Source organism: Sturnus vulgaris, chromosome 15 (genome assembly GCF_052056855.1).
Source record: "Sturnus vulgaris isolate bStuVul1 chromosome 15, bStuVul1.hap1, whole genome shotgun sequence".
Classification (NCBI taxonomy): Eukaryota; Metazoa; Chordata; class Aves; order Passeriformes; family Sturnidae; genus Sturnus; species Sturnus vulgaris.
This window is the reverse complement of record NC_142257.1, coordinates 879,022-906,949: the sequence shown is the minus strand read 5'-3', so window position 1 is coordinate 906,949 and position 27,928 is coordinate 879,022. Positions and strand designations below refer to the sequence as shown.

General features: G+C 52.7%; 1 protein-coding gene across 4 annotated transcripts in view; it reads left to right on the top strand.

Moving 5' to 3' along the window:
- ARHGAP26 (Rho GTPase activating protein 26) overlaps positions 1 to 27,928 on the top strand; it is a 97,536-nt gene that overhangs the window by 61,226 nt on the left and 8,382 nt on the right. For all 4 annotated transcript variants that reach the window (XM_088174085.1, XM_014888297.2, XM_088174084.1 and 1 more), the window contains exons 18-20: positions 9,817 to 9,976; positions 11,310 to 11,448; positions 15,930 to 16,083. In XM_088174085.1, the coding sequence (XP_088030211.1) occupies positions 9,817 to 9,976; positions 11,310 to 11,448; positions 15,930 to 16,083 (453 nt within the window). The remainder of the gene's footprint in view (positions 1 to 9,816; positions 9,977 to 11,309; positions 11,449 to 15,929; positions 16,084 to 27,928) is intronic.

Below are 27,928 nucleotides of genomic sequence, written 5' to 3'. Positions count from 1 at the left end.
CAGGGCAGCTGGGGGCCACAGAATTGGGGCTCACAGAGGAAGGAGAGGACAAATCTCAGGCACAGACAGGGTAGAGGGTGGGGAACATTTTGATTAAAAATTATTTCGATTTCTGCCTCTTTCTGCTGCCTTCTGCACTTGTTCCTGTGGCCCAGAGAGCAGGAGCAATCCCCAGCCCTGCTCCTTCCAGCCTGAACCAGGCTGGGATTCTGTGATTAAACCAATTTGTTTTAATGCCAAATAAGCTGAAGTGAAGCAAGGTGCCTGTGATGCTGCTGGTGGCTGTGCCAGGGCTGCTGCTGGAGTGGAGCTGGTGGCAGAAAATTGCCATTTTTGTTAGTGGAGCTGCAATATCATCCCTGTCTCCTCCTTCTTTTGTATTGTACTTTCTCACCCAGGAGTCAACGCTGTGGAGGTGCAGAGCAGGGGGGATTTCACTCTGATTATATTTCAAGCATTTAGGGAATTATTTTTCACTCATGGCCATGATTTGACACCTGAGCTTTGCTTTATTCTTGTGGCAGCGAGTCCAGGTTGCCCAGCACAGGTGATGCCCCTCTGTGGGTTGGCATCAGTGCCCCACACATCCCCTGCCCCATGCAGCCACTCCTTGTGCCAGGGTCCTGCCCACGGAGGAGGCTGCAGCTGAGCTGTGTGTACGTGTATTTAGCAGAGTTAATTATCTCTAATCAATCAAGCTGTGGCCTGGCCAACACAGCCTGGTTCCCTTTGGTTTTGCTGTGGTGGTGTTTTCTAGTTTACGTGTTTTAACCGAGATGACAGTGATTGTTATCTCCCTGCACAAATTGTTTGCTGCTTATCAGGGTGATGGTTTCCATGGGTTCTGCAGGGCAGCTGCTAATGGGGATCCAGCAAAACTGGATCCCCATCCTCCACAGGGCCTGGCACGTTCCAGAGGGCTCGCTGCTCACCCAGGGATTGCTGGCAAAGGAGAAGAAGAAAAAAATTCCTCCAGGTCTTCTGCCTGAAAATACAAGCAGGGTTTGTTTTGCTCGGGGCTGCCCTGCAGGAGCTGCTCCCATGGCCTCAGTGCCCAGCAGCTCCAGGACCCCACCAGGGCACCTGTGCAGGGCCAGGGGTGGCAGCTCCCCCAGGAATTTGCTTTTTCCTTGCCTTGTTTTGCTGGTTTCCCCCAAGGTGCAGGAGGCTGACGCCTCTTGGCACAGCAGCTCTGATTTCATCCCCGTGGCAGCTGTTTATGCTGCTGTCTGCTAACTATTCATTTGCTTGATTTATGTATTGCTTCCAGTAAGTCATTCTTGTCCAGGATGTTCTGGAAATTTCCACTAGCCACGGAGGCCTCTGAGATGCTCCACTCTCATGTGCTGCTGGCCCCGTTTGGCTGCCAGAAGCAGACAGGAGCTGTCTCGGAGCTGCTGTGGCTGTGCCAGGCCATCATCCTCCTTGCTGCCTTTGGGAATGCCAGCTCTATGCCCAGTGCCTGTTTCTGCTCCTTTTGGATCATGGCAGTGCTGGGTGCAGGCAGAGCCCCGGAGTGAAGTGACCCAAAGGGTCTGGGGGCTCCTGTGGGTAATGAAAGGGCTGGGGCATGGAAGGAGAACTCCCTGCAGGCACATGTGGGAGAATCCTGCCTGGGCCTTGGCTGTCCTGGGTCAGGTTCATGCTCTGCTCTTTTAGCCCTTCTCCTTTTTCCCCAGTTGCAATGAGTTTAAGGTCCTTCCAAGCCAACCCATTCTGTTGTTCCATGATTCTGTGCTTTGTGCTCTGGAGCTGGAGGTACCAGAGCCTTGTGGGGAACAGCAGCACCTTTGGTTTCCCCTTGGCTCTCCTGTCCCTCAGGTGTTTTGGTGGAGGGGCTGCTGATGCTTCCACAGCCCTGCAGCTCTCTGTGCCTGCCCTTGCCAGCTCTGCCTCCCTCTCACTCCTCTGCTTTTGTTTTTAATATGAGATTCTGCAGAATTACAAACCATCACAAAAAGCCCTGTAGGTGTTCACTGGGTTTTTTGGGCTTGGCTTCCTGTAATGTGTAAATTAGCAAAAGGTTTTGTTCTGCTTCTGCAAATGAACTTTTAACCCCTCTGTCTGGATTGTCCCTGGAGCAGCTGTGTGGGTGCTGGTAGCTTTTCCTTCCATGCTTCTCTAAAAGGTCCTTGTATTTATTTCATGCAGGCTCTCCAGTTTTTAGCTGGAGGGGAATGTGCCCCAGACGTGCAGTCTCTCCTTAGGTTCTTTTGCACCCACATCCTGCACAGGACCCGAGTTTGGAGATGGATAATGGGGATTTTGGGCTAAAGCTGGCATCACCAAGCTGGCATGATGATTTAGCAGCAAAGCACCTGCTGTGTTTGCTGAGGAGTTTCTGTGGTTGAACATCTCTGCCAAGCTCCTGCTGGATCTCCAGGAGCAGCACCAGGCATTTTGCATTCCTCAAATGTGAATTTTTGTGGGCTTGTGTCTGAACTTGGTGTTGTTGGGTAGAGGTTGTTGATAGCTCATAATTGTCTGGATTCTTTTTAATTCTTTATCACAGTGAAACTGAAACTGGGTATGGAAAGAGATTGAATCAAGAGAGGGCAAAGATTTCCAATAACTGGTTGGAGTCTCTGGTGGTGTCTGCACCATCCCTGCAGACAGAGTGGGATGGAGATGTGGAGATGTGTTCATGGGCACATCCCTTGATTGCTCTGTATGAACAAACCCAGCACTGAGCCCAGCTCAGTCTGAGAGATTTTAGTCAGACGTTCTTTCAGCAGAAGAGAGGAGACTGAAAATCACCGTTGCCAAGATATCTTTGAGCTGCAGTTTTTGCCAGGATGCTTGAGAATCACAGAAAGGTTGGGGCTGGCAGGGACATTTAGAGGCCATCTCGTTCCAATCCATGTGTGTGTGGCAGGGGCTCAGAACTGGGGCACTGAGGGGTGTTTCCAATCATTGAGCACAGCCTTGTCCCACTGGAGAAGGTGAGAGAAACATTTTTCTTGCTGTTGTTCACATCATTCATTCTGAGAGCTGCTTATTTCCTATATTCCCTTTCCTCCAACAATGGCTTCTAGGAATTCACTATTTTGGAGGGATGAGCTCCAACCTTGCATTTATGAAGTGAATGAGCTCCAAAATACCTCTAAGGATAAAAAAAAAAAAAAAGTCAAGCCCCCTGTGTTGCTCTTCCCTATGGGTGCAGCAGTGTGTGAAGGTGCAGGTGGCACCAGGCACCTCCTGCCCGTGCCCTGGGAGCTGGCACTGCCTTGGAATTCTTCCCTGTGGGGCTGTGGGAGCTGCACTTGCTCACCCTGGTGCTGGAGGCTCTCTGGGAGCTCGTTTGCTTTGGCTCTTTTCCATGCAGCAGGTTGGAGGCTCTGGCGTGGTGCTTGCAGATCTTTCAAAGGATTCCTTGTTAACCCGGAGCTGCTGTGCTGGGCTCTCCTTGCCCTGCTGCCCGTGTGGCTTTGTTTTTTTGCAGTGTCACAGCACCAGGGAGGCTTTGGAGGAGAACCTGCCCGTGCAGCAGGGCTTTGCTGAGGCGCTGGGTGGCACTGGGGTGGCACTGGGGTGGCACTGGGGTGGCACTGGCACAGTTTGCAGCCATCCAGGCCCTGTTCCAGCCCCGTCCCCAGGGCTGTTTGAGCATGAGGCCCCTTTGCTGGCTGTGTTTGTGCAGGTGGAAACCATGGTGACATTGAACATCAGCTCTGGCCGTGCCTGTGGTTTTCACCAGGCTGCCAGTGGAACCCTGCAGTGCTGCTGTGCCAGGGAATGTGCCAGCCCCGGGCTCAGGGTTGGTGAGCAGGGCTGGGATCACTCTGACATCCCCCCTCAAGCTCAGCTTGCCCAAAGGCAGAGAGGATGGCTTTGGAAAGCCCTCTGGCTCAGTGTGGGAAGGCTGAGCTGGAGCAGGGTTGAGCTCCCTGCGTGTTTCCCTGCAAGTCCCAGCACGTTTGGTATTCGTGCTGATCTGGCTCCCAGATACTGAACCTCACTTTGGCCTCTGTGGCTTCTCAGTGCAACATGAGCCCCTTTTTTTTTTTTTCCCTGGGAGTGAACCCAAGCATCCAGCTGTGGCCAGATCCACCCGGGAGAGAAAGCCAGTCCTGTTGGAGCAAGTCAGAGTGCCTGGGATCAGTGCAGGCACAGCTTTGGCCCCAGCTGAGCAGGGAACCCGAGAGCAGCGAGGGTTTTGCATTCAGCAAGTTTCCCCCTGTCTGCACTGGGAGGTTTTGTCACTCCCTGGTGATCTGGATCCACTGGCCTCCACGGCCATTCCTCAGGCTTGGCTCTCCTCTCTGGAGCTGAGCCCACAGCTGGCTGCACACAGTGGGCTTTGTCCATATTCCCAATGTTCCCCATTCCCTGTGTGGCTCAGTGAGCCCAGTTTGCTGCTGCTGCTCTGGAATCCTCTGGCCCTTGCCTGGGGAGCACAGGCATGTCCAGAGCATGTCCAGAGCATGTCCAGAGCATGTCCAGGGCATGTCCAGAGCATGTCCAGAGCCTCCATTACAGGAGGATGAAGGGATGGAGGCGTTTCTGTGCCTGTGTGCTCTGGCTGGGGAATCATGGAATCTTTAAAGCTGGAAAAACCCACTAAGGTCATCATCTCCAGCCATTGCCCCAGCACTGCCAAGGCCACCTCTAGCCCGTGTCCCCAGGTGCCATTTCCACATGGCTTTTGAACACAAGATGAAGCAGAGCTGGTTGTGCTCCCTGTTTCTGCATCTGCCAGCACCCACTGCAGACCAGTGTCCCTGTCACCTCCTCCCATGCCCGTGTGCCTTTTAGGAACGATTTAGGAATGTGTGATTGACTGATTTAGCTGCCTGGGACACCAGTGGGTGCTGCTGCAGCTGGAATTGCATCACTGGTTTCACCAGCTCTGTGCTGGGTGCCAGTGACAACATTCCTGCAATAAACACCTGCTGCCTTCCCAGCCATCAGACACATTCCCGGGGCTGGGAAACCCACCCTGGCTTTGAGTGAGAAGTGAATAATCCCCAGGGAGCTGCAGGGCCACCATCCCTGGGGACACAGCTCCAGCAGCTCCTTGGAGAGGGGGCAAGCTGAGTGAGGGCCAGCCCAGCCCCTCTTCCCTGTCCACCTCTGCACTCAGCAGCCACAGCCCAATTAAACTCAATAACGTGCAGGGATGAGTTAAATGCAGCCAGGAGCATTTCCCAGAACTCATTAGATTGTGTCTGAGAAATGCCCCCAGTTGTGTGTGCTCAGGCTGCTGTGTCTGTGTGTCTGTCTGTCCATTCCCAGTGAGGTCCAGGGTAAAGGGCTGGGGTGGGGGCTGCTGTCAGATAAATGCCCCCATTTGTGTGTGCTCACACCTCTGTGTGTCCATCCAGTGCTCACAGCCTCTCTGTCTGTCTGTCCATTCCCAGGGCAGGGCCTGGGGGGTCCCAGCTGCATCCTCTGGACTGAGCCCAGCCTTGCTGAGCCTCCCCGGGCAGGGGCTGTGCTGCCCCAGGGGCATTTCTGGAGCTGTGGAAGGTCTGGAGCTGGTGAGGAGCAGCTGGAAAAGGGCTCAGCCTGGACAGAAGGAGGCTCAGGGGGGAATTTCTGGTTCTCCACAGCTCCCTGACAGGAGGTTGTAGGTGAATGAGTGGGAGTCACCCTCTTTTCCTGGGTAACAAGTGACAGGACAAGAGAGGAAATGTCCTCAGGTTCAGAAGGGGAGGTTCAGGTTGGAATTAGGGAAAATTCCTTCCTTGGAAGGGTTGTCACAGGCTGCCCAGGGAAGTGGTGGAGTCCCCATTGCTGGAGGGATTTAAAAGTGTGCAGATGTGGCACCACTGCTTAGTGGTGGCCTTGGCAGTGCTGGGGGAGCAGTTGGGCTCGGGGGTCTTGGGGGGCTTTTCCCACCCCAATGATTCCATGACTCTGTGCACACACTTTGTGGGAACAAGGCTGGTGGTGCCTCCCCACCCAATGTGCTGCCTCTGCTCCTCTGCTTTTGACCTCCCCTCTATGTCCAGAGTCAAAGGTGTTTAATTTCTGTCCAACTACCCAAATAATTTTGGGGATTGCTGGCCTCTGTGTGATTGGCTTTTCACATTAAACAGAAGCTCTGCTGGTGGTGGCAGACAGGGGATGGATTTTTACCTGTACAAAAGGAATGAGCTGCATTATTTTCCATCCTATGAGGACTTGCTAGACCAGCCACAACAAGCACTTTGATTGGAAAGGTTTGTCCCAGGCATGGAAATAGAAACACTCCAGACTTTGCTTTTGTTCCCTTCCGATGGTTGTTTGCTCAGGGATTTTGTTCTGAATCAGGGAAGATATTTGAACTAATAATGGCACTTTTGGCTGAGATTCAGATCCATGCATTCTATATATAAAATACTTGTTTATATATAAAATACCCAGTAGTTTATACATGTATATATATATATATATAAATACATATATAGAATACATGCAGGAAGTAATTCCAGACACAGAGGCAGGAGTTCTGTGGGAGCAGAGCCAGGAGCCCCTCATGGAGCTCTGACCACACTGGAATATTTACTGTTCCCTGCTTCCCCTGCACTGAACCTTGGCTACCAATTACCCCGTATTAAATTGTGTTTGGTCATGGCAGTGATTATACAGTATCCAGGCAACCCGGCCATAATCTAATTTAACACCCAACATGGATTTACTCCGCTGAGGTTCTCCTTTGTTTTGCTGCAAGGGAGTGAGAAGTGAGAAGAGGGGACACCCTGGGGCTGGCCTGGGGGGTGATGCTGTGCCCAGGGCACGGCAGGGCTGGGTCCCAGTGACACCAGCTGGGTGCTGGCTCAGCACCAAGTGGGTCAGGGCTCCATGGAGCTGCTGGCTGGTGAGGCACAGCCATTCCCCTGGCCAGGGGGCTCCCCTGCCCCACATCCATCCCCTGCTGCCAGGAGCAGGGTCCCAAAGCCAGGGACAGCCCCTGAGAGCCTGGGCAGCAGTGAAGTGCAGAGATGCTGCACATTCCTCCTTTAGGTGTTGCTTCCTCGCGTGCTGGAAGTGACTCCTGTAAAGTGGGGAGCAGGAAAAGCACCCACAGAAATGAATGATTCTCTCAGAGTGCATCAGGGGCCAGAAGAAAACATCAGGTTAAAAGGGAAATACAGTGAGTGCTTGGCAAACTTCTAAAGAGCAGCTGGGGAATGGCACTGACAGTGAAGAGCCCCAGCATTAAGCCCCACTTTGGGCTGAGAACACCCATCTTTAGAAACTGTGGCGTTATTTCCTAGCACAAAGGATGATGAAGAGCTATAATTTAGAGCAAATTATCCTGTGGGTAATGGATGGGGAATTTGAAGGATGTGAAAGGTGAATCATGTTTTGGAGCACGGCTGTGGTGACCCAGTACAGGGGTGGCTATTGCAGGAAAAGTACCTGGGGTGCAGGGCAGCAGTTCCTGAGCCAATGAGGTTTATTCCAGGTTTCACAGAGGCAAAGCCAAATCCTCTGAGGAGGGATTTGGTGCTGCAGGTGAGGACCAGCAGCCTGTGGGTGCCTGGGCAGGCCCGTGGCTGCTGCTGCTGCTGTGGGACCATGTCCTGCCTGGGAAACCATGAATAGCCCAGTGTGAAATAATGACCAGGACCACGCTCAGCTGCCTCCCTGTAATGAGCTGGTGACAGTGCAATTTATTAGAGTGATGTAGGACATGGGAACGGTAATGAGAAATGGAGGCACCTAATTTTGTGTGACTTAGATCAATTCCGTTGTTTTTTTTAATAAATGAACATTGTTTCACTAACCACAGAAGATCATTAAAATTATTATTTTATTAGTGCTTTTGAAAACCATTTGGACTACAGCTGCGTTTTTCCATATCCAATTAGGAGCACGTGAAAGTGTCTGAAATGCAATTTTGCAATGCAAAAATGTCACTGGGAATTGTGAGTGATGTGGGTGGGATCGAATCCCCATATAAGTATTTTTTAGTATGTATTGTTTCTTGCTGGGCTTGTTTGCTGCGAGTTTGTTTCCCCTCCCAGCTTGGCTGGCATGGCCATGAGGAGCTTGGTGAGCTCTTGGCTGTGCTGGGGATGGGGATGGGGATGGGGAGAGGCTCTGTGCCCACCCAGGGGTGGGGACAGCCAGCCTGGCAGTGTGAGCAGCACGCTGTCACCTCTGCTGAGGTTGTCATCTCTGTGGCAGAGCCCTCTCCAGGGCAGCCCGTGTGTCCCAGCCATTTCCTGACACTGGAGATTTCCAGCAGGCTGTGATCAAATATTCAGAGCTTCCTGGCAGTGGGGGGAGTTACGGGTAAGGAGGGAGGTCCTGCCAGCTCGCCAGGGCTTTGGCCAGGACCTCCCCACTCTGAGGCTGGAGCCCAGGCACAGACAGTGCAGGGGACAGCTCTGCCTGTTCCCCAGGGATGGAATGTGCACCAGCACGAGGCTTCTGGCCCAGGCACTGAGTAGGGCTGGTGTTGCTGTTGGGGGGAGCTAAGCCAGCAGCCCTGAGCCCCCCTTGTGATGAGATCCCTGTCTGCTGCCTCGGGAGATGTGTGTAGGGATGAGTTCTTTGCTGGTTCAGGTGAGCCTTGGATGGAAAAGGGTGGAAAGCATCTTTTCGTGTTAGCCAGCCTGGGCTTCCAGAGTGCTGAGATGTGCTGAGCTTGCACGTGATTGTCTTGACCCCGAGATCAATGGGAGAAACTCACAGCAATAAATTTTAGGGTCAGTCCAGCTAGCGAGTCTGAGCCTCAGTGAGTGCTGCACTTGTCCAGGGAAACGGGAGAGAAAGTGAAGGAAGAGACACTAAACCCCCTCAGGCTACAACTGTGTGAGCACAGCCTGACAAACCAGCACCCTGCCTGGCTGAGGGGGACAGGAACCAACCACAGGAAACATTCCTGGACACAGGGCAGCACTGCAGCTCATGGCACACGTGTGTGTGTGTGTGACACAGCAGTGACACAGCTGTGACATAACAGTGACATAACAGTGACACAGCAGTGACACAGCAGTGTGCAGGTCGTGGCACACACGTGTCCCTGTGTGACAGCAGCGTCTGTGTGACTCAGCAGCATCCAGGGCACCTGGTGAGCTCTGTCCAAGCCAAGCACCTGCAGCCCAGCCTGGCTGAGGGGTGCCTGCCTGTGTCCTGTTGCTGTGTCCCCTTGGGGTGAGGCAGAGCAGAACATGTGTCCATTTGGGCTACTGGGACCTCTTAGACCAGGTGCCAAGTGGAGCTGCTCCAGGATAACCCCTCAAACACCATAACCAGGGTGCCACATCCTCAGCGTGAGCTGCTTCACCTTGCTGAGCTGGTCTGTGCCTCTTGTGAGCTAAAAGAGATGGAGGTGGTGAGGAGGATGGCTTGGGTGTCCCTGTGTCCCTGTGCCATGGAGAAGGGAACTCGTGGGGCAGGGGGATTTGGGGACAAAGCCCCATCTTGTCCTCCCAGCCAGCCTGGCTGGGCCAGATGGGACTGACCTCTGGTGCTGGAATGGCTGGGAAGGAGTTGGCCTTTGGAACATATGAGGTCACTCATTGAGTTGGAGAGCAGTGTGTGTCAGAGGTCCAAGAGTTTGTTTTCAGAAGGGTTTTAAGCATTAATGATTCAAGATGTTTCCCTGGGAGTGGTTTGCAGCGTGAGGCTCAGTGGCTGGCGTGAGGCTGGGGTTTTGTGGGATTAGTCAATTCATGGAGGCTGAAAGGTCTCCAGGAGCACAACAGTTAAATTTGTACTTTTCCACATGGCTGAGCCTTCAAGGGGCTCACCATGAGCGTGAAAAATGTAAACAGCATTGTAAGCCTTGTGCCAGCCACGAGGCAGGGAGGGCAGGGAGGGGGTTCCCTGTGGATTAGTTCCATCACCTACTTCATTCTCTTTCTCTTTCTCTCCCAGAGTTGCAGATAATCACAAGCAGAACCTGATGACTGTTGCTAATCTGGGTGTGGTGTTTGGGCCGACGCTGCTTCGACCTCAGGAGGAAACAGTGGCTGCCATTATGGACATCAAATTCCAGAACATTGTGATTGAAATTTTAATAGAGAACCATGAGAAGGTAATGGCTTCCCTTGCTTCTTTCATGTCAGTAGGTTATGGAAAGGAATTGGTCTCTCTTTGCCCGTGGCAGCCCCCTCTCCCAGGCCCCCCTCTCTCCCCGTGGCTGGTGGCACCACGGTGGGGCAGTGCCAGGGAAGGGGCAGCTGGCACCGAGTGCTGGGGCTGGAGCTGTGTGAGCAGTGCTACTGGTGGGCAGCTTTGTTCATGGTCATCCCAGGGTGAGTCAGCATGGCCGTGTCTCCTGCACAGAAATTCCCTTTCTCCCCCTTTCCCACTGTTTAATGGGAGCTTGTCCTTGGTTTCAAGAGAGTCGAACACTAAAGCAAACCAGTGAGATGCACAGCTCCTGCTTTGCTGACTAAATCCAGGTTTATCCAAGCACTGCCTTTATCCACAGTGTTAATCTGAATCCTGCTGCATTTGTGTTTGTTTGGTGGATGTTGTGCTCTGTCAGTGGAGCAGTGGTGGCTCTGTGGGGCCAAGCTCCTGGCTGCCCCTCCCTGGCTGCATGTGCTAAAAAAACACCATTTTCTTCTAAATGCAGCCAGTTCCCTGATTATGATCTTTTGTCAGTCTGGTTTTGTTTGGAAGGGAATAATGGATTTGTGCATTTGGGCAGTGGAAAGGCAGAAGTGGAAAGCAGCTTGCCCTGGCTGGGGTGGCATCATGGCTCAACGTCCACATCCATTTCTTGAGCAGAGAGCTGTGCCAACATGTGCTTTTCCTGTTGGGAAAGCCTGGCCATGGCAGCTGTCTGCTGGCTGGGGCAGGTAGAGCAGGAAAGACACTGAGGAATGGCTTCAGTGGACTCCAGCAATGGAGAGGGACTTTGAGAGAGCTGGTCTGGAGTGGCCACTGCCCTTGTCTGAGCCTGGGGGTCCAGCAGAGGAACAATACATAACCCAATATCAGCAACCAGCAGGGCTGCTGCTCTTTGGGTTTTTGTGCAGTTTTAAAATTTCATCCCCTTGAGAAAAATGCGATTACTCAGTTCTCTGACAGCTGTAGCTGGAAGTTGCAAAGACTTTCCCAAGCTGGTCTGCAGCCGTGGGAGCGTGGGGGCATGGGAGGGGACACTGGCTGGCCTGGCTGGGCTGCTCAGCATCACCTGCACCCCAAAAAGTGCCAGAGTGTCGGGGTTCTTTATAGCTTGCATCTTGGGTGAAAAAAAAGAGGAGTGCAGCCAGAGTGGGAATGTGGAATTTAGGAATCAACGCTGCCCTGTTGAGTGCATGTGCTGCTCAGGGGCTGTGCTGTGGAGCAGGCAGGTGGGCAGCTGTCCTGTTCCACGGGGTGATGCCAAAGAACAAGTTGTTTATTATTTTTAACAGATATTTAACACGGTGCCAGAGGCTCCTGCGTCCAACTCGCAGCTGCTGTTATCGCGCAAGAAGAGCGCGGAGTCGAAGCCGCCGTCGTGCAGCGAGCGCCCGCTGACGCTGTTCCACACGGCCCAGCCTGCTGAGAAACGTGAGTGTCCTGCTGGGCTCCTGCCTCTGCCAGCCAGCCTGGCATGCCCCTGCGGGCTCCTGCCCCTGCCCCTGCCAGCCTCCTGCCCCTGCCGGGCTCCTGCCCCTGCCCCTGCCAGCCTGACATGCCCCTGCCATTCCCATGCCCCTGACATGCCCCTGCCATTCCCATTCTCCTGCCATTCTCCTGCCATTCCCCTGCTATTCCCATGCCTGGTGCCATTCCCCTGCCATTCCCATGCTAGGCTGCCATTCCCCTTCCATTCCCATTCTCCTGCCATTCCCCTGCCATTCCCCTGCACTTCTCCTGCTGTCAGTGCAGGGGATGATTCCACAACAGGGTCAGGCTTCAGTTTCCTCTGCTGTCACACTGGTGGGGAGTGGAATCTCTGCTGGCATCCAAGCCCTTAACCAGCTCCACATGAGGCTGCCTTAGCACGGGATAAAGTGTTGCTGTCCCCTCCCCACCCTGCGTGTCCCCTTCTCATGTTCCTGGCCCCGTCATCGCTGCCATCAGCTGTGGGTGCCACACCTGTGGCAAGGGTGGCCACCGGCGTCCCCCCAGGGCGGCCCTTTTGGGATGCCCTCGGGCACTTTGCCTTTTACAGACAGGAAAACTCGGCCAGGAGGTTCGGCATTTTCCTGAGGATTATGTACCATGGCAGTTTAAAAATGCTGGAGCTCATCTTTCCATTTCTGTCACTAATTGATGCTCCAGATATTTGGGTGAAAGAGCCAAGGCCCCAGCCCTGCTCGTGGGGTGGCAGAAATGTGTCTGCTCAGGCTGTTGTTTCATGTTACAGAGCGAACCCAATTCCCAGATCCCTGCTTCTTCCTGCCCCTGTGCTCCTGGAGCCAGGCAGCTGCACACAGGGAGCTCTCCCACTTGGGTAAAAATCGGGAGAGACTCCTGGTGAGCAGGACAAGCACAAGGAGCAGGGGAGGGCTGGGGGTGCACAGAGTGGTCACTGAGGACTTTGCTGGCTCTCAGAACACGTGGGTTTGTGTGATTGAGTTCCTGTTAATTAGCAGGCCCTCTCCTGGCAGAGGGATCCGCGTGGGTTTCAGGAAGCAGTGGTGGCCCCAGAGCGTGCTCTGGAAATGGTGTGGGACGACTCTCGGTGAAGCCTCAAATATCAGACACTGCTTCTGAAAACGTGCAGCCCCAGGCGTTTATTTGCTGCTAACTAAGCAGTGGCTTGTCAGCCTCCAGGCCCTCCAGGATGCTGGACCCTCTGTGCCATCCTCCCCGTGCCTGGGAGAGGAACTGAGCTCATTTCTTTATTTCTGCTTTTATTTATTCCCATGTGAAGCAACATTTCCTTGTTTCTCCTCATGACAGTCTATAACCTCCTGTGTCTTTGGGAGGCCACTGCTGTTTTATTTGCCTTCCCTGCTGCACATCACGAGAATTATGTGAGGTTTCCTTTCTTCTTCTTTTCTTCTTCCTTTCCTTTCTTACTGGTCTGGAGACAGACCAAGGCTCTTAAGTCAGGGTGAAGCACAAGGGCTTGGGCAGCAGCTCAGCACCACAGAAATTGAAAGTTGAAATTGAAGCTAGAAACGTCCTGAATGAGAGCAGGGTGCACATTTTTTAAGACTGGGAGCAGTTTGACATAAAAAGAAGGGGAGTGGGACAGTGGATTCTCCATCACTTGAAATCTGTTCATCAAAGTGCAATATCTTTCTAATGTTTTCACAAGCATTCATCATCCCAAGCTGTGTCTGAGTCAAAAATTATCGTGTTCAACACACAGGGAGCAGATCAGATAATTGTGATTCATCTATGGTTATAGTGATGATTTTGTTGTTAAACATTTACATTCTTATCCACAGCTGGCCCGGGGAGTAGCTCTTGTGACACAAGTGTCACCAACACAGCAAACACCACTTTGTTCCTTATCAGTTCTTTTGTCATCCCCTCCCTGGTCCCTGTGGTCACTGTCACCAAAGTGCCCTGGATGAGTTTTCAGAGCCCTGCCCCAGCACGGTGTTCCTGGAGAAAAGGCTCTGCTGAGGCTCCAGGGGCTCTGCCTGCCTCAATTCCCACTAGAGATGGGAAGTTTGGGTAAGGGGTGAAAGTCTCCTTTCCCCTGTGTGCTGGAAATGCTCTGGAGCTGATGGGCAGCTCTGCTCTTGTAGCTTTAATTTAACCAAATTAAACTTTCCAGCAAAGAATCCTTCACTTGGGCTTTCAAAAGCATGAAGCAAAGTACAGCTTCAGCCTTTTTAAAAGGAGGAAATAAAATAAAGCAGGAGTTTCAGGTTCTGCCATTCATGTCCCTTCCCCTTGAGCTGAGGCACTTCCAGTTCTGTGGCTGCTGGGGACTCCCAGCTCTTGGCTTGTGGCTGCTCTGGAGCTTAGAGGGACAATCCACACTGAGCTGCCAGGATTATGGAGCTTTTTCCCAGCCTTCAGCCCTGGGCAGGAGATGTTTGCAAATAAGAACCTGGTGTCAGCCCACACTGCAGGGGCTCAGCCCAGCTCAGGGCCAGGCTCAGCACAGGCAGTCCCTGGACTGGCTACAGGTGGCTTCTCATGGGCTGCCTAAAACCTGCTCTGGCAGATGCAAAAACAGAGAGATTTGGGGTTTTTAGGTCCTTAGACAGCTTAATTTCTTTATTTTTTCATCTGCTGGCTGTCACATCTGCCTGTCAGTATTTGTGGAGGTCAGTGCTCTGCTTTTCTTCACTTTTCCCTCTTCTGCATGAATCACCTCTTTCCTTCCAAGGTGCTGGTGCCCTCTGAGCCCTGAGGGTTGAACTTCCACAGAGCTGGGGACAGAGAAATGTCTGTGCTGCTTGTCCCCATGGTGGCTCACTGCAGATGGAGATTAATGCAATCCAGTTTTGGGAACACATTGATGTGTATCAGTCACCCATCCTTGGCTCATCTCTGGGAGTTAAGCTCAGCCTGAGCTAAACCAAGCCCTGTCCTGCTGCCCTGCAGGTGCTGATGGTGTCCAGGTACCTGGGCAATGCAGCAGCTCCAGAGAAGGAGCAGGACAAGGAGCTTTGGGCTCTGCTCTGGGCACCCCCAGTCCTTTGGCTGATGTGGCATTTCCCTTTGCAGTGGTGGCAGAGCTGCCCCAGCCCCTCAGGACATCCAGGCTGTTTTCCAGGCAGTTCTTTCTGCTGTGTGCTCAGGGTTAACCATCCCCACAAGCCAGGAGTTCCTCTTGCTCTCTTTTACCCCCCTTTAGATGTGCACAGAATACAAATTAATATTGCACATTCTCCTCACTCAAAAAGAGGTGGAATTTAAAGGGATTGAGAGCAAGGATTCCCTATCACTACATGATTTTTTTTGGGTTGTAGTTTGACCATGTTATTGTGCACTGGAGAAATAATTTTGGAAAGAAGAATTCTGGAGGTAGGACTCCATGTTTTCCAGCTGGTGCCTGTCTTTCAGCAAAGCAGCATCCCAGAAGCAGCCACTCTCTGCCCAGGGCTGCTCTCGTGCCATCAGTGTTGCTAATTGCTTCTCACAACTGCAATTACTGCTGCAGTGGCCAAGGTATCTCCTGGAAATGAGTTAATGGGATTTTCAGTGCCCCTGCACGGAGCTGAGGAGGGGCCCGTGCTGAGGTGGCTCTTGGAGATGCACAATACTGTCCTAGAGATGCACAATACTGTCCTGGAGATGTACAATACTGTCCTAGAGATGCACAATACTGTCCTGGAGATGTACAATACTGTCCTGGAGATGCACAATATTGTTTTGGAGATGTACAATACTGTCCTGGAGATGCACAGTGTTGTCAGTGCTCCCTGCTGAGGTTGCACAAACCATGGGAGCATCTCCCAAGGGATGTGCTGGAGGGGAAGGGGAATCTCTGAGAAGCCCTGGCTGTCAGCAGGGCAGTGGCAGCACTCCCCCAGCCCTGGGGCATGCCCAGCACATCCCACTCCACATCAGATCCAAAGGCAAACTCTGCTCCACTGCTGAGGCAGAATGGAGCAGACACCCATCCTCTTCTCCTTCAGAGCTGACTGGGAAAGAGAAGCAGTGGTTGGTGTCAAATACGAGGCTGAAGCAGCTTGAGCTGGGTGATCTGCCCTGTTCCTGACCTAAGGTCTTGTCCTGCTCTGTCACCCAACACTGCATCCCTTGGGGGCTGATTTCAGCCACACAAATCCATTCCTGCCCAGAGCTTACATTCCAGTTTCTCTCAGGCTGTGGCGTTTTGGATGCCTTCAGGAATATAAAATATCAATACCTTCAGAAAAGTGTGTATTTTCCTACTAAAAATGGTGTTCATGTAAATGTATCTGCATCTTAAACCCAGAAGAGCCAAGGAGTGCCTGGTGTTTCTTGTGGTTTGATGTATGCTGTGTCTGGAGCTGGCTGGGCTCTGGGGAGATGTCCCTGTTTGCACTGGCTCAGGGTTTCCTGGGAGAGCTCCCTGCCTTCACAGCCATTTGCTCTTCACTTTGTCTGCAGTGGCAGCTGATGATTCTTGGGTTTTGGTGTTTTTTTAGAGGAGAACAGGAACAGCATCATCAACTCCAGCCTGGAATCCGTCATCTCTTCAAATGCAAACAGCTTCCTCAACTCCAACAGTGCTCCCCAGCCCAGCCTGAACTCAAGTGATCTTGAACTAGAAGTAATTAAGCCCAACAGGCCAAATTCCCTGTAAGTACAATGGTAATTAGTGTTTTATAGACTCCCCATCCTTAATCTTTAATCAGAGTTGTTTCTTATTCCCAACCTCAGCAGTTTGCTGAAGAATACCATTGAACATTTTAATTTTTAATGGGCACCAAACGTTTGCCCTCTATTTTGGACTCGGTCTGAGCAGTGGAGTTAGTTACTGTGGTTTACATCTGCCCTCAGCTCCACTCTCATGGCTTTGCCCATGTGGAATATTTTTGAGCAGAACTCCCCAGTGCTGCCCAGCCCATCTGGTGATAACTCCAACACACACAAAGGACTTTTCTTCTGAGTTCAATCCTGTGACTGTTGTCAGTACAGTTGATCTCTGGCCAGATCTATGCTGTTGCTTCTGCTATTGCTTCCTTCATCTGGAAAGTTCAAGGGAAAAAACAGTGACCTTAGCAGTGGCTCCCTGGGGAGGGCTGAGTTATTTCTGCAGTCCCTGAACTCGCTGCAGCAGAGCCCAGGCCTGATGGCTCCACTGGGGGAATTTCCTTCCTGCCAGCCCTGCTGCATTTTCCCACAGCAGCTCCCATCCCTGCCATGTGAAGATCTGCTCAGATCTGCTCAGAGCCCTGGGAGGTGAATCCCCTTCCCCAGGAGGTGAATCCCAATCCCCAGGTGAATCCCATTCTCCAGGAGATAAATCCCATTCCCCAGGAGGTGAAGCCCATCCCATTCCCCCAGCACATCCCCAGGGGTGGAATGCTGCTCCCCTCCCGGCACCAGGGCTCTCCCAGTGCAGGGACCCCATCCTCACCATCCTTCCCAGCCCTCCCACAGCCCCACATGCTCCCAGTCCCACCCACCTGAAGCATGCCCATGCCCTGGGGTGTCACTGGGTGCTTGGCATGGCCAGTGCTGGTGCAGGTGCTGTGGGGACCTTGCCTTGGCTGGGCTGGGTTTGGGGTTTGAGGTGCAGCTCTCACTCCAGCATTCAGGATGGCTGCAGGCCCTGCCTGGCTCTCCCAGGCAGGAAGGTAAGTGTGGAACAGACACAGGCTTCATCCAGCTTCATCATCTGCTCTGCTTCCATCATCATCCTCCTCCTGCCACTAAACTCTGAGCTGCAGCAGCCCCCCAGCCTCTCCTGTGCCGTGCCTGCTCCCTGGGGACCATCCCTCAGCTGTGGGGGCAGGACAGACCTCCCAAAGGTAGGACACCTCCACACCAAGGCTGTGCTTTACATAGGGCACAGACAGAGTAAAAATGCTTCTCTGTCTGTGGTTGAAATTCTGGAGTCACTCACATCCCATTCCCCCAGCTGGATGAGTCTGTTTTATCCTTCAAGGGGCAGAAAATGGTGTGTCTTATCACAGAATGAGGCTTGAGGTTTTGGGTCTTGCTGGCACCTTACTGGTTGCCAAATGCACAATTTTTCAGGTTCCAAGAGTTGCCTCTTCCTAATGATTTCTCTCTTAGCAGAAGTTAGTGAGGAATCCAGCAGAATCACTCTGGGGGGCTCTGGGGAGCAGAGGCACCGTGCTGTTCCCCGGGGTTTGGGTGACAGGGCTGGCACTGGTTGTGTGAGTGAGACAGGGCTGAGCAGGACAGCACTGGCAGCTCGTGGCTCTTTGGTGCTTTTCCACAAATCACAGTGATGATGAGAGAACTTGTGCACATGCAGGAGCATTTGGGGTTTTGGTCTGTGTTGAGCTAAAAGCTGAAAGATGGATCCTAAGGGGGCTAACACCACAGGGCAAATATTCTCTGTGACCCCAAATATTTAAATATCTTTAATGAAATCTTTCGATGAGAAATGAAGCATCTAATTTGATTTTATTCTGTGGGGAGTGGATGTGGAGTGGATCCCTGTGCTTGCTCAGGGATCAGGGGCTGTGCCTGTGTTTTTTGAGAGCTCTGTGGGGTTCTGCCCTCGCTGGGACTGTGTTGCAGTGGTGAGGATGAGGAGGGTGAGGAGGGCTGCCAGCAGCAGGTCTGTCCCCAGCCCTGCCCCGTGGCTGCAGGGTGTGTGAATGGTGCCAGTGTCCAGCTGCTCCTCGGGGCTGCCCAAATAATGTCCCCATAAAGGCATTTCTGTGTGTCCAGGCAGCTGAGAAATGTGGGTTTTGCAGAGCCGTGCACTCTGCCCCGGGCTGGGGTTGTGGGGCTGCCCTGGAATTGCACAATTCGGATCTGGGGCCGTGGGGAGGCTCTGGAGGTGCCTTGGGGTTTGTGCTCCTTCCAAATCCTCTGCTGCTCCTGTGACACCCATCCCCGAGCTGTGCTTGGGGTTTTTTCTTGTGTTCTTCACAATTTTCTGTCATTTTTAACCTTGGACCAGGGCTGTGGTGCTGGGGAGCTGTTCAGGAGGGGCTGTGACCTGGCAGCCCCCACGAGGACTGTGCTGGTCCAAACTGGGAAGCTGCAGGGAAAGGAGTTGGGTCATTGTGATGTTCTTCATTCCTCCTGCTATTCCTGTGGAAATCACTCCTGTGGGTTGCAGAGGGAGGCTCCTTGGAGTGCAGACGTTGAGGCTGCAGGCCTGGGGCACTTCTTGTGTCCCAATTGTGGCCATGAGCACCGATGGGTCCAAGGTGGCCTCTGAATGTGCCAGCTGTAAACTGTGAGCACCATCTGTCAAATGAGAGATGTTTGTTTGAGCTTCTGTTCACCAAACCCTTGGCTCCCTGCTAAATGCTCCTGAATCCCCCAGGTCTGCTCTGCTGGGAGCTGTGCCAGTTCCTAAATCCCCCTCGTCAGCGAGTGCTGCTTCTTCCCTGGCTGTGCTGGGGCTGGGGTCCCCTCCCCTGTCCCCCTGCCCAGGGGAATGGGCTCCTTCTGTCATGCTTGCCCTGGAGTCTCCAATCCAGAGGGAAATTGTTTTGCTCTTCCTTCCCAGCCACCAATCCGGCTTTCACGATGGGAATGCATTTATTTATTGGGGCTGGGTTTATTTTTATGGAAAAACTGCTCTGGGCAGGAGTTGTACTGGTGAGTCAGCAGGGCTGCTGTCCTGTGCCAGGAGCTGTCACTGCAGCAGGGACCGGGGCCACCAAACCCCGGGCAGGGATTTGTGCCCAGAGCAGTGCTGGGTTTGTGTCCCAGCAGATTTCTGTGTCCTGCTGCTTTGGGAATCCTGCTGGGTGTCTTTATCCTGCCCCTGCAGAAAGCAACTTCCTTAGGAAACTGCCAAGCATGAAGCCCTGTGTTCCCAGCAGAGATTCTTCAGCTGAGGTAGGGGAAGGACAAGGGAATGGCTTCAGGCTGAGAGGGGAGGGATATTTGGGATATTGGGGAGGGATTGGGAGGGTGGGCAGGGCTGGCACAGGGTGCCCAGAGCAGCTGGGGCTGCCCCTGGATCCCTGGCAGTGCCCAAGGCCAGGCTGGACATTGGGGTTTGGGACACCCTGGGACAGTGGGAGGTGTCCCTGCCATGGCAGGGGTGGCACTGGGAGGCTCCAGCCAAGGAAATAAAAGCAGTTTTAACACCTTTCCCATGTTCATCTGTGCCTCCAGGCCTGCCAGTGTTCCCAGTGCCCATCCTCACCCTCAGGCCCAGGGCACTGGTGGATGGGTCCCCACACTGCCAGCCCTGGGCTGATGCTGCCCCTCCTTCACCCCAGGGACTTGGCATTTAGGGGAATAATGACCTTGGGAAACTCGGATTTAGTCAGTACATGTCTATTTGCATTTAATTTCATTTTCTCACTGACCAAGTATGGCTATTTCTTGCCCTCTGTGGGTATGGAAAGAAATGAGGAGCAGATCTAAGGTCTAGTGGTCATGAAAAAATAACCCAGTTACTCCAAGGAAGAGTGCTTATTTCCACATAAATAAATCTTCATTAGGCATCCCAGTTAAAATTGAACATTTCTCTTCCCATGCCTGAAAATGAGAGAAATGTCAAATATGACAGTTCTCCATCAGGGACTTCTCCAGGTGTCTGGGAGGGATCTGTGGGGCAGGGGGACAGGGGACAGCACACCAGAGCTGTGGGGCTGGGGTGATGCTGCACCTTCCTCCCATTGCTGAGCTCTGCTCTGAGGGCCCTCACCATCCCAAATCCCAGTGCAGCATCCCATGGAACCACAGACTGCTTTGGTTTGGAATGACCTTCAGACTCCTCCATCCCATGGGCAGGGACCATCCCACCATCCCAGGCTGCTCCTGGCCTTGGGCACTGCCAGGGATCCAGGGGCAATGGATCAAACAGGAGAGGATAGGATTTTTTTATTTTTATTTCTTTGGAAAAATGTTGTCTTAAAAACGGAGCTAACTTTTTTACAATTATCAGCTGGGACACACGAAAGCAAAAGCATGTGAGGTGGAGGAAACAGAGCTTTAAATGGTGCTGGTTCCTCTGCTGGGGAGCCACAAATGAGTCCTTGAGCTGCCTGAGCTGCATTTCGTGTGCTCCTTGTTCTGCTGAGCTTTCGTGGCTCTCTGCTCCGTGGCTCCTGTTGTTTATTTTGCTGAGGAATAATGGCACTGAGAGGTGCAGAGCAGGTCCCACCCTCATCCTGCCTTCCCGGCAGCCACTTTGGGAATGTCCCTCTCAAATGGCATCTCTGGGACTTCTGTTGAAGAAATTTGCTCGTAAATCAAATCGTCCTGTCCCCGAGGAGCCTGGGTTCTCACCCACTCTCCTCCCACCCTCATATTCAGCCTCACTTCAATTTGGAGAAAGGCCAGGAAAATGCACGGGTGTTTTGTTTTGTGTCACTATAAAAACAGTGACTTATGCTCAGAGGGGTCCAAATCGGGAATTTCTCCATGGAAATGGTGCCCAGGCCTTGGCAGGGGCTGCCCAGGAGGGTTTGGATCCCCATCCCTGCAAGCGCCCAGGGGATTCCTGGATGTGGCACTCGGAGCTCTGGGCTGGGGACAGGGTGGGGATGGGGCACAGCTTGGATTTGCTGCTCTTGGAGGTCATTTCCAGCCTGAATGACTCTGGGATCCCCTTGGCTGCAGAGCTGGTGCCCAGGGGATGGTTCTGGCAGGGCTGGTTCTGCTGGTTCTGGTTCTCCAATCCACCTTGCTCTGGATTCTAAAGTCCCTGCGTGCTTCTCCCTGCAGCAAGGACATTTCTGTTCTTGGATTTCATTTTCTGGTTCTCTGTTCACGTGAAATGGTGCAGCAATCGCTGTGCTGGGGGCTGGGCCCTGCCCGGGAGCTGCCTTTGGGGTGGGGAACGTGGAACCGCGAGGAAATAGGAACTTGATTAATTGCGAGGCTTCGGGCAAAACAAAGCAGTTTCTTCTTCCTTCCCCTGCATTGTGGCCGCCTGGCTGGGAGCCACCAGGGCTCTGGAGCAAGCCAAGAGCTGGGAGAGGCGTTTTGGGGCCAGCAGAGCAGGGCTGGGGACCCTCCCCTGCTGCTGTGTCCCCTCCTGCCCTTCCCTGGGGGACTGACCCCGAGTGTGCTGGGCACCCCTGGGAGCCCCAGCTGGAAATTGGGGCTGGGGGGCAAACGCCTCCCTCCATCCTGCAGCCACGCAGAGCTCAGCCCAGACCCCAAAACTCTGCTCTTGGTGCCTAATCTGGGTTTGGATCGCCGAGGGGAGGATCTTCCAGCTGCCAAACAATAAAAATGGCATTTTTGGGGGATTAGGTCAAATCTTGTAATCAGAGCAGCTCCAGAACAGCCTTATCTAAATTGCTCTTTAAGAGGAGCAGAGCAGTTCCCAGCTGTGGTGCTAGGCTGGGTTTGACACCAGAATCTGCTTCCAGCAGAGTGGGATGGTGCAAGAGGTGCCCTGGGTTCCCCAAGCCGGGATTTTGCTGATTTTGCTGAAGTGTTGCCTTCCAGCAGGGTCAGGATTATTCATATTATTCATATTATTCATATTATTCATATTATTCATATTATTTCTATTATTTCTATTATTTCTATTATTTCTATTATTTCTATTATTTCTATTATTTCTATTATTTCTATTATTTCTATTATTTCTATTATTTCTATTATTTCTATTATTTCTTTATAACTCGATTAATTCTCCTCCCCTCGATATCCCCTCGTTTGGCTGCTCAGGGTTTGCATCTCCAGTGCCTCAGACAGGGCTGGTTTGTGCTCAGAGATTTCTGCCAGGCCAGAACAGAACCTGCCTATCTCCACTCCTCCTACTTGAGAAAAACTCCTAAAATTCCCACTCTGCTGCTTGCCTGGTTCCAGATGACATCACATTCAAACTATCTTATGACTGACTTATATTTATTTTTTGGTGCAGAGTGTTGTGAGGGTGTCTGTGTGTTTGTTTCTTTTAGAGCAGTTTTAGCCTGGGAGTCCTGGATCATGCCTGTGGTGAGAAAATTCTGTAAGCCAGAGTGATTCAGGGCTCTGGAAATGTCCTTAAACCTGGCTCATGGAAAACACAGGCAGCAAAGTCAGTAAACTCCACAGATAAATACACTTGAGGCTGAGTTGCTGATGGCCATATAATCTTTAAATTTATATCTATATATGTATATATATACGTGTATATGTACAGATTTCATATAGAAGGTTGAACTTTATGATTTGGGAGGTCTTTTCCAACCTTAATGATTCTAATGTTGTGATTAAATAATCCAGGATTTATTTTCTAAGCATCTGTATCTTTCCATGAGGTATTTTAAGATGTGTGGAATAGAATGATGCTCGAGGGCAGAGGGAGGGGATGAATTCCCATTTGGGATGGGATGTTTGGGTGGGAGAAGCCTCCAGCATCTCTGTGTGTGCCCCAGGCTGGCAGGAGCAAAAAGTGGGATTTGTTTTCCTGCTCTCTGGGCTTTCCATGGACCCTGGAGTTTGGCACAACAACTGTGCAGAGCTTTGGCTCCTTCACTCCTCAGCCAGCTCTTGGTCTAGAAACTTTCCACAAATTGAACTTGAAAATGAAGCCAAATATTCTCAGGAAACAAATTCCCATGTGACCCAGTGGTCATAAATCAAAATTATTTTTTGCCATTCAACCCCAGGTACTGTGTGAGGCTGGGAGCTCCCTGCTCACAGAGCCCATCCTCTGTCCTTCCCCTGCAGCACGACCTGGGGCTGCCTCTGAATGCTCTGCCTTGCCCTGGCCATGGCTCTGCTCCTCTGGGTGGCACAGGGGTGTGAGAGGGACAGACAGAGGGACAGACAGAGGGACAGGTGGCCTCTCCAGAGGCTCCTCACCCTGCAGCTCCTGCAGCCTGAGCTCCCACCACCCACAGCTTCTGCCCCTCAGGAGAATCCTCACCAGTTTGTGCCTTTGAAGAGCTCTGTTCTGTTTGGGTGATGCTCTGGGAACGTCCAAGGGTGCTTCTCACAAGCTGAATTAATTTAGATTTCCTTGCAAGAGTTCTAAAAAAGCACCTTAAACTTCAGCAGCACATGATGCTTAAGAGGCAGCTTTCTGGAAAGGCTTGGGAAAAAAGAAAAAAAGAGATCTTGCACTCCCCTGCTTTCCTAATTCCTGTAATTAGTGTGGAGATGGCTGCACGGCAGCATCTTCTTCAAAGAAACTGCCTCAGACAAATATTGGCTAATGGAAATTTTACTTTCAAATGGAGCAGGATTTGAAATCCATCCCAGTCGGTGTGGGGGGATGGCTGCAGGAATCAAAGATGCTCCCCCAGAGCCTTCCCTGGGGCAGTCCCAGCTCTCTGTGTGCTGAGCTGCTGTGTGGAGCTCAGCAGCATCACCCTGCTGCCCAGGCCTCTCTTCTTCTTCCTCTTCCTCCTCCCCTGCCTTCCCCCACTTTGATTTTTGGGGTCCTGGGGTGTTGTGCTTGCCCCAGCCTGCTCAGCCCCCACGTCCAGCTCAGCTCTGTGCAGTTTCTGTCTGAATTTCCTTTGGGCAGAATCTCAAGTGAGAGCCCAGCCAAAGCTTTCACTGAGCCTGCTGGAAGCTGAATGATGGCACATTAGGACTTCCTGCCCCTATAAATGTCACCTCAGGTGAAATATGGCAGAGAAGGGGCCGAGTGCATTCTTTGTTTCCTCCTTTTGCAGTGAGATCAAGTTCAAAACCAGGGATGTAGCCCAGACTCTCCCTTGTAACTTGTAAAAGTCTTTTAAAGGCTCTGGGAGTGTTTTTGGGGCAGTGCTGGGAGCATCCCAGGGCATCCCAGCAGTGCCAGGAGCTGGGGTGGCACAGGGGATGTGAGCAGGGGGCAGATGGGGACCACCCCCCCCCCCCAAATCCCATTTCCCAATAAAAGGGAAATCGAACAACTCCCCCAGAGGGACTGAGGAGGGCAGGGCTCACAGAGACATCGTGTCTCCTCTGAAAGGAGATCCTTGTGCCTAATTAATCTCCTAAATTAGCTGGAGCAGCTTTCCCCTCACCTGGGGGTAACCCGATCCCGCAGGTGCAGTGCAGACACCGGTGGCAGGGCAGTGCTAAGCTGGGACATTGTCAGCAGCAGCAGCAGAGCTGTCCCCAGGCTCCTGCCTGTCCCCACGGCCTGGCACCGTGCCCAGGGCTGGGCTGGCAGGGGCAGCCTGCAGGGAAGGGACCTGGTGGCAGAAAGGAGCACGGCTTTGCTGCAGCAGCACTTGGGAAGAGGGGAGTGCTGAGGGAGGAAAAACGGGCTGTGTCACCTGTGGGGCTGAGGAAAACTCCTCTGGCTTCGGGTTGAGGGGGGAAGGGAGGTCAGGGTGGGAATGCTGCTCCCCAAAACACCCAGGGATCAGCTGGAGACCCTGGGGGAACCCCAGGAGCAGGGGGACTTGATCCCCTTTCTTTGGCCACAAAGGTGCTCTGAGGGCTGGAGCCCCTCTGCTCTGGAGCCAGGCTGGCAGAGCTGGGGCTGAGGAGACCCCAGGGAGAGCTCAGAGACCCTCCAGGGCCTGGAGGAGAATTGGAGAAGGACTTTGGACAAGGATGTGCAGTGGGAATGGCTTCCCACTGCCAGGGGGCAGGGCTGGATGGGATTTTGGGAATCAATCATTCCCTGAGGGAGCAGGCAGGGCTGGCACAGGGACCAGAGCAGCTGTGGCTGCCCCTGGATCGCTGGAAATATCCAAGGTCAGGTTGGACACTGGGGCTGGAGCAGCATGGGGTGGTGGGAGGTGTCCCTGCCATGGCAGGGGTGGCACTGGGGGGCTTTGAGGTCCCTCCCAGCCCCTGCTCGAGCAGGCTGGAAGTGCTGGGTGCACAGCACAGGCACGTTTGGGAAAGTACAAGGAGTGAGAAGTGGAAAAATACCCAGGAAAAAAGTGAATTGGATGTCTTAATCCTTGCAGTGTTTGATCACTGGGAAGAGCTCTCCAAGGCTGCATGCCCAGCTCGATGGCACAGAGGGAAATTGAGGCTGGGCCAGTGAACTGGGAGGGTTGTGGTGCTCTGTGTGACTGCAGGAGGAGAGTTCTGCTGGTTAGAGCTGCTGGGGCAAAAATGTTCTTACAAATTCTGGTGGTTTTAAGGGAAAAAAAAAAAAGAAAAAAAAAAGAGCAGAACTAACACGGTGTTTGTTTTGATAACTGTGATTGAGTTGGGTTGTTTCAGTGTTGTGGTCTGTGGGGTTTGCAGTGAAATGCTCAGCTCTCAGCAGTGGTGTTTGCAGAGTGCTGCAGAGCAAAGCAACACGAGGCCAAATGGCCAAAAACGAAATCAGGGAAACAAGAAAATGCAGAAAATGATGATGCAGTGACTTTACTCGTCCATTACTCCTAAATCACCTTCTCAGGCCCAAGTAATCCCCACTGCTGTGCCCTCCGTGGGCAGTGCTGGCTCCTCGTGCTGCAGGGAGGGGATTTAAAAAATGAGAGTTTGAGCCTGTGGAGCTCATGAGGGTCAAAGAAACTCTCTTTGTTTCCTGTTAGGATCTGAGCCTGGAAGTGGCCTCCTGTCAAGTTATGTGGGGAATATTCCCTAGCCACGAATGAATTTTTTACAGCAGGGAATAATTGTTCTGGTCATTTCCAGAAACTGCTTAAAAAGTGAAAGGAGCCTCTTGTCCCCTTGGAGGGCTGGCAGTGCCAGCTCCTGGGGGGGAATTGCTGCTGCCATCCCCAGCCTGTGCCCTCCCTGGCTCCTGGCAGAGCACTGGTTTGTCCCCATGGGGCAGGGCAGGATCCCCCCTCGCCTGCCCTGGGCCACCTGGGCAAATAAAGACCAAATTCCCTCACTTTGCACCCAAAGCCAGCTCCCAGGGCTTGGACAGGAGCCTGGGGCAGGGGTGAGGGCAGGGGTGAGGGCTGTGCTCCCCCAGCACAGGACAGAATCCTCCTGCATCCCTGAGCTTCCCTGCATCCCTGAGCTCCCTAAAGGAGGTCACCCCCGGCCCCAGGGCTCAGGTGTAGCTGCTGGTGGCTGGCAGAGGCAGCTCAGCAGTGCCCTGGGGCACAGGATGTGTTTAACTCAAATATTTGATCCTCCCCAGCTCCCCACAGCTGAGCTGGGAGCTGAGATCCCACAGGGACTTTAATTTCCTTCGTTTTCCAAGGATCCCATATGGTTGTTGGGGTGGCAGATGGGAGAGTTTTCTTTTCAGGGGGATGGAAGATGGCAGTGCATTGAATGCCAGAGGGGAGTGAGATTTCTGGAGGGCTGTTGAGCTCTGCTTAATTGCAAACAGAATTTGTTGGTGACTAATGCACCCAGCCTTGCAGCATTATCTCATGTTAGAAGCTGTGGCACGATGGAGAAGCCATGACTAAGACACTGGCTCCTGATTTACCAACACTTCCCTCCTAAACTGCCACTTTGGCTCCCTGCTGCCACATTACAACTTTTCTATTAATAATTAAGAGCTTTAACACAGTTTGAAAGCATTCAGTTCGACATGAAACCCTCCAGCATGATTTTGAGTCTGCTGAGAGCCTTTTTGGGCACAGAGGAAGAGGGAGGGGGGCATTGATGGAGCAGAAAATGCAATTGCTGAGCAAAAGGTGGGGTGAGGTGTTGGGAGGAAATCCTTCCCTGGCAGGGTGGGCAGAGCTGGCACAGGGTGCCCAGAGAAGCTTTGGGTGCCCCTGGATCCCTGGCAGTGCCCAAGGCCAGGCTGGATGGGGTTTGGAGCAGCTGGGATGGTGGGAAGTGTCCCTGCCAGGTGACACTGGGTGGGGTTTAAGGTCCCTTCCAGCCCCAGGCCATTCTGTGACTCCGTGTCCTGTCCAGGCTGGCTCATGTCCCCCTGCCTGTCCCAGTGCTGGGAGCAGCCACTGGTGGGGCTGCAGCTCACTGGTGGTACTGGGAATTCTCTGTTTCCAACAACTTGTGCAGCTGTCACTGAAATGCTGTTCCCTGTGAAGATGTCACCATGTTCCTGTCACCTGGAGCTCACCTGGCACGAGGACACCTGTGCTGGCACCAGGACACCAGGCTGGGCCTGCAGCTCTTGCTCCTGCTGAGAACTCATCCATTGCTGCCTCTCTGCTTGCTCCCTGACTCTGTCCAGCTCTAGCAGCAGCCTCTGAGCTCCAGTGCCACAATTCTGTGCCACAGCAGCTTTGTCACCTCCTCCCTCTGCAGCCCCGAGCATCATCTGCACCTGGAAATGGCAGTGGGGGACAGCAGCTCCAGCTCTCCTCCCCACACTCACTGCTCATCCCTGGCTCTCTCTTGTGGAAAAGCTTTTAGATGCTTTGTGAAATGACTAAAGCAGGGAAATATTCCCACACGTGGGAAATCAGCCAAGCAGCAAAGTGACAAGACAAAGCCATGTGCTGGGTGTCATCAGCATTGCAGAGGGACACGTCCGTGTTGGTGGAGAGAAGATCCCGAAATCTGTGCTGCTGGAGATGGGGACTGCTAAATGGAGATGTGGGGAAGGTCTGTGCTGAAGAATTTGAGATTTTTTTTGGACCAGTTTGGTCGAGTGACCACAGGCCATTTTAGCTGCTTATTCCTTTAAATGTGTCATTTTTTTTTTTTACCACCCAAGTGAGCCTGCAGCAACATTACTCCCGTGAGA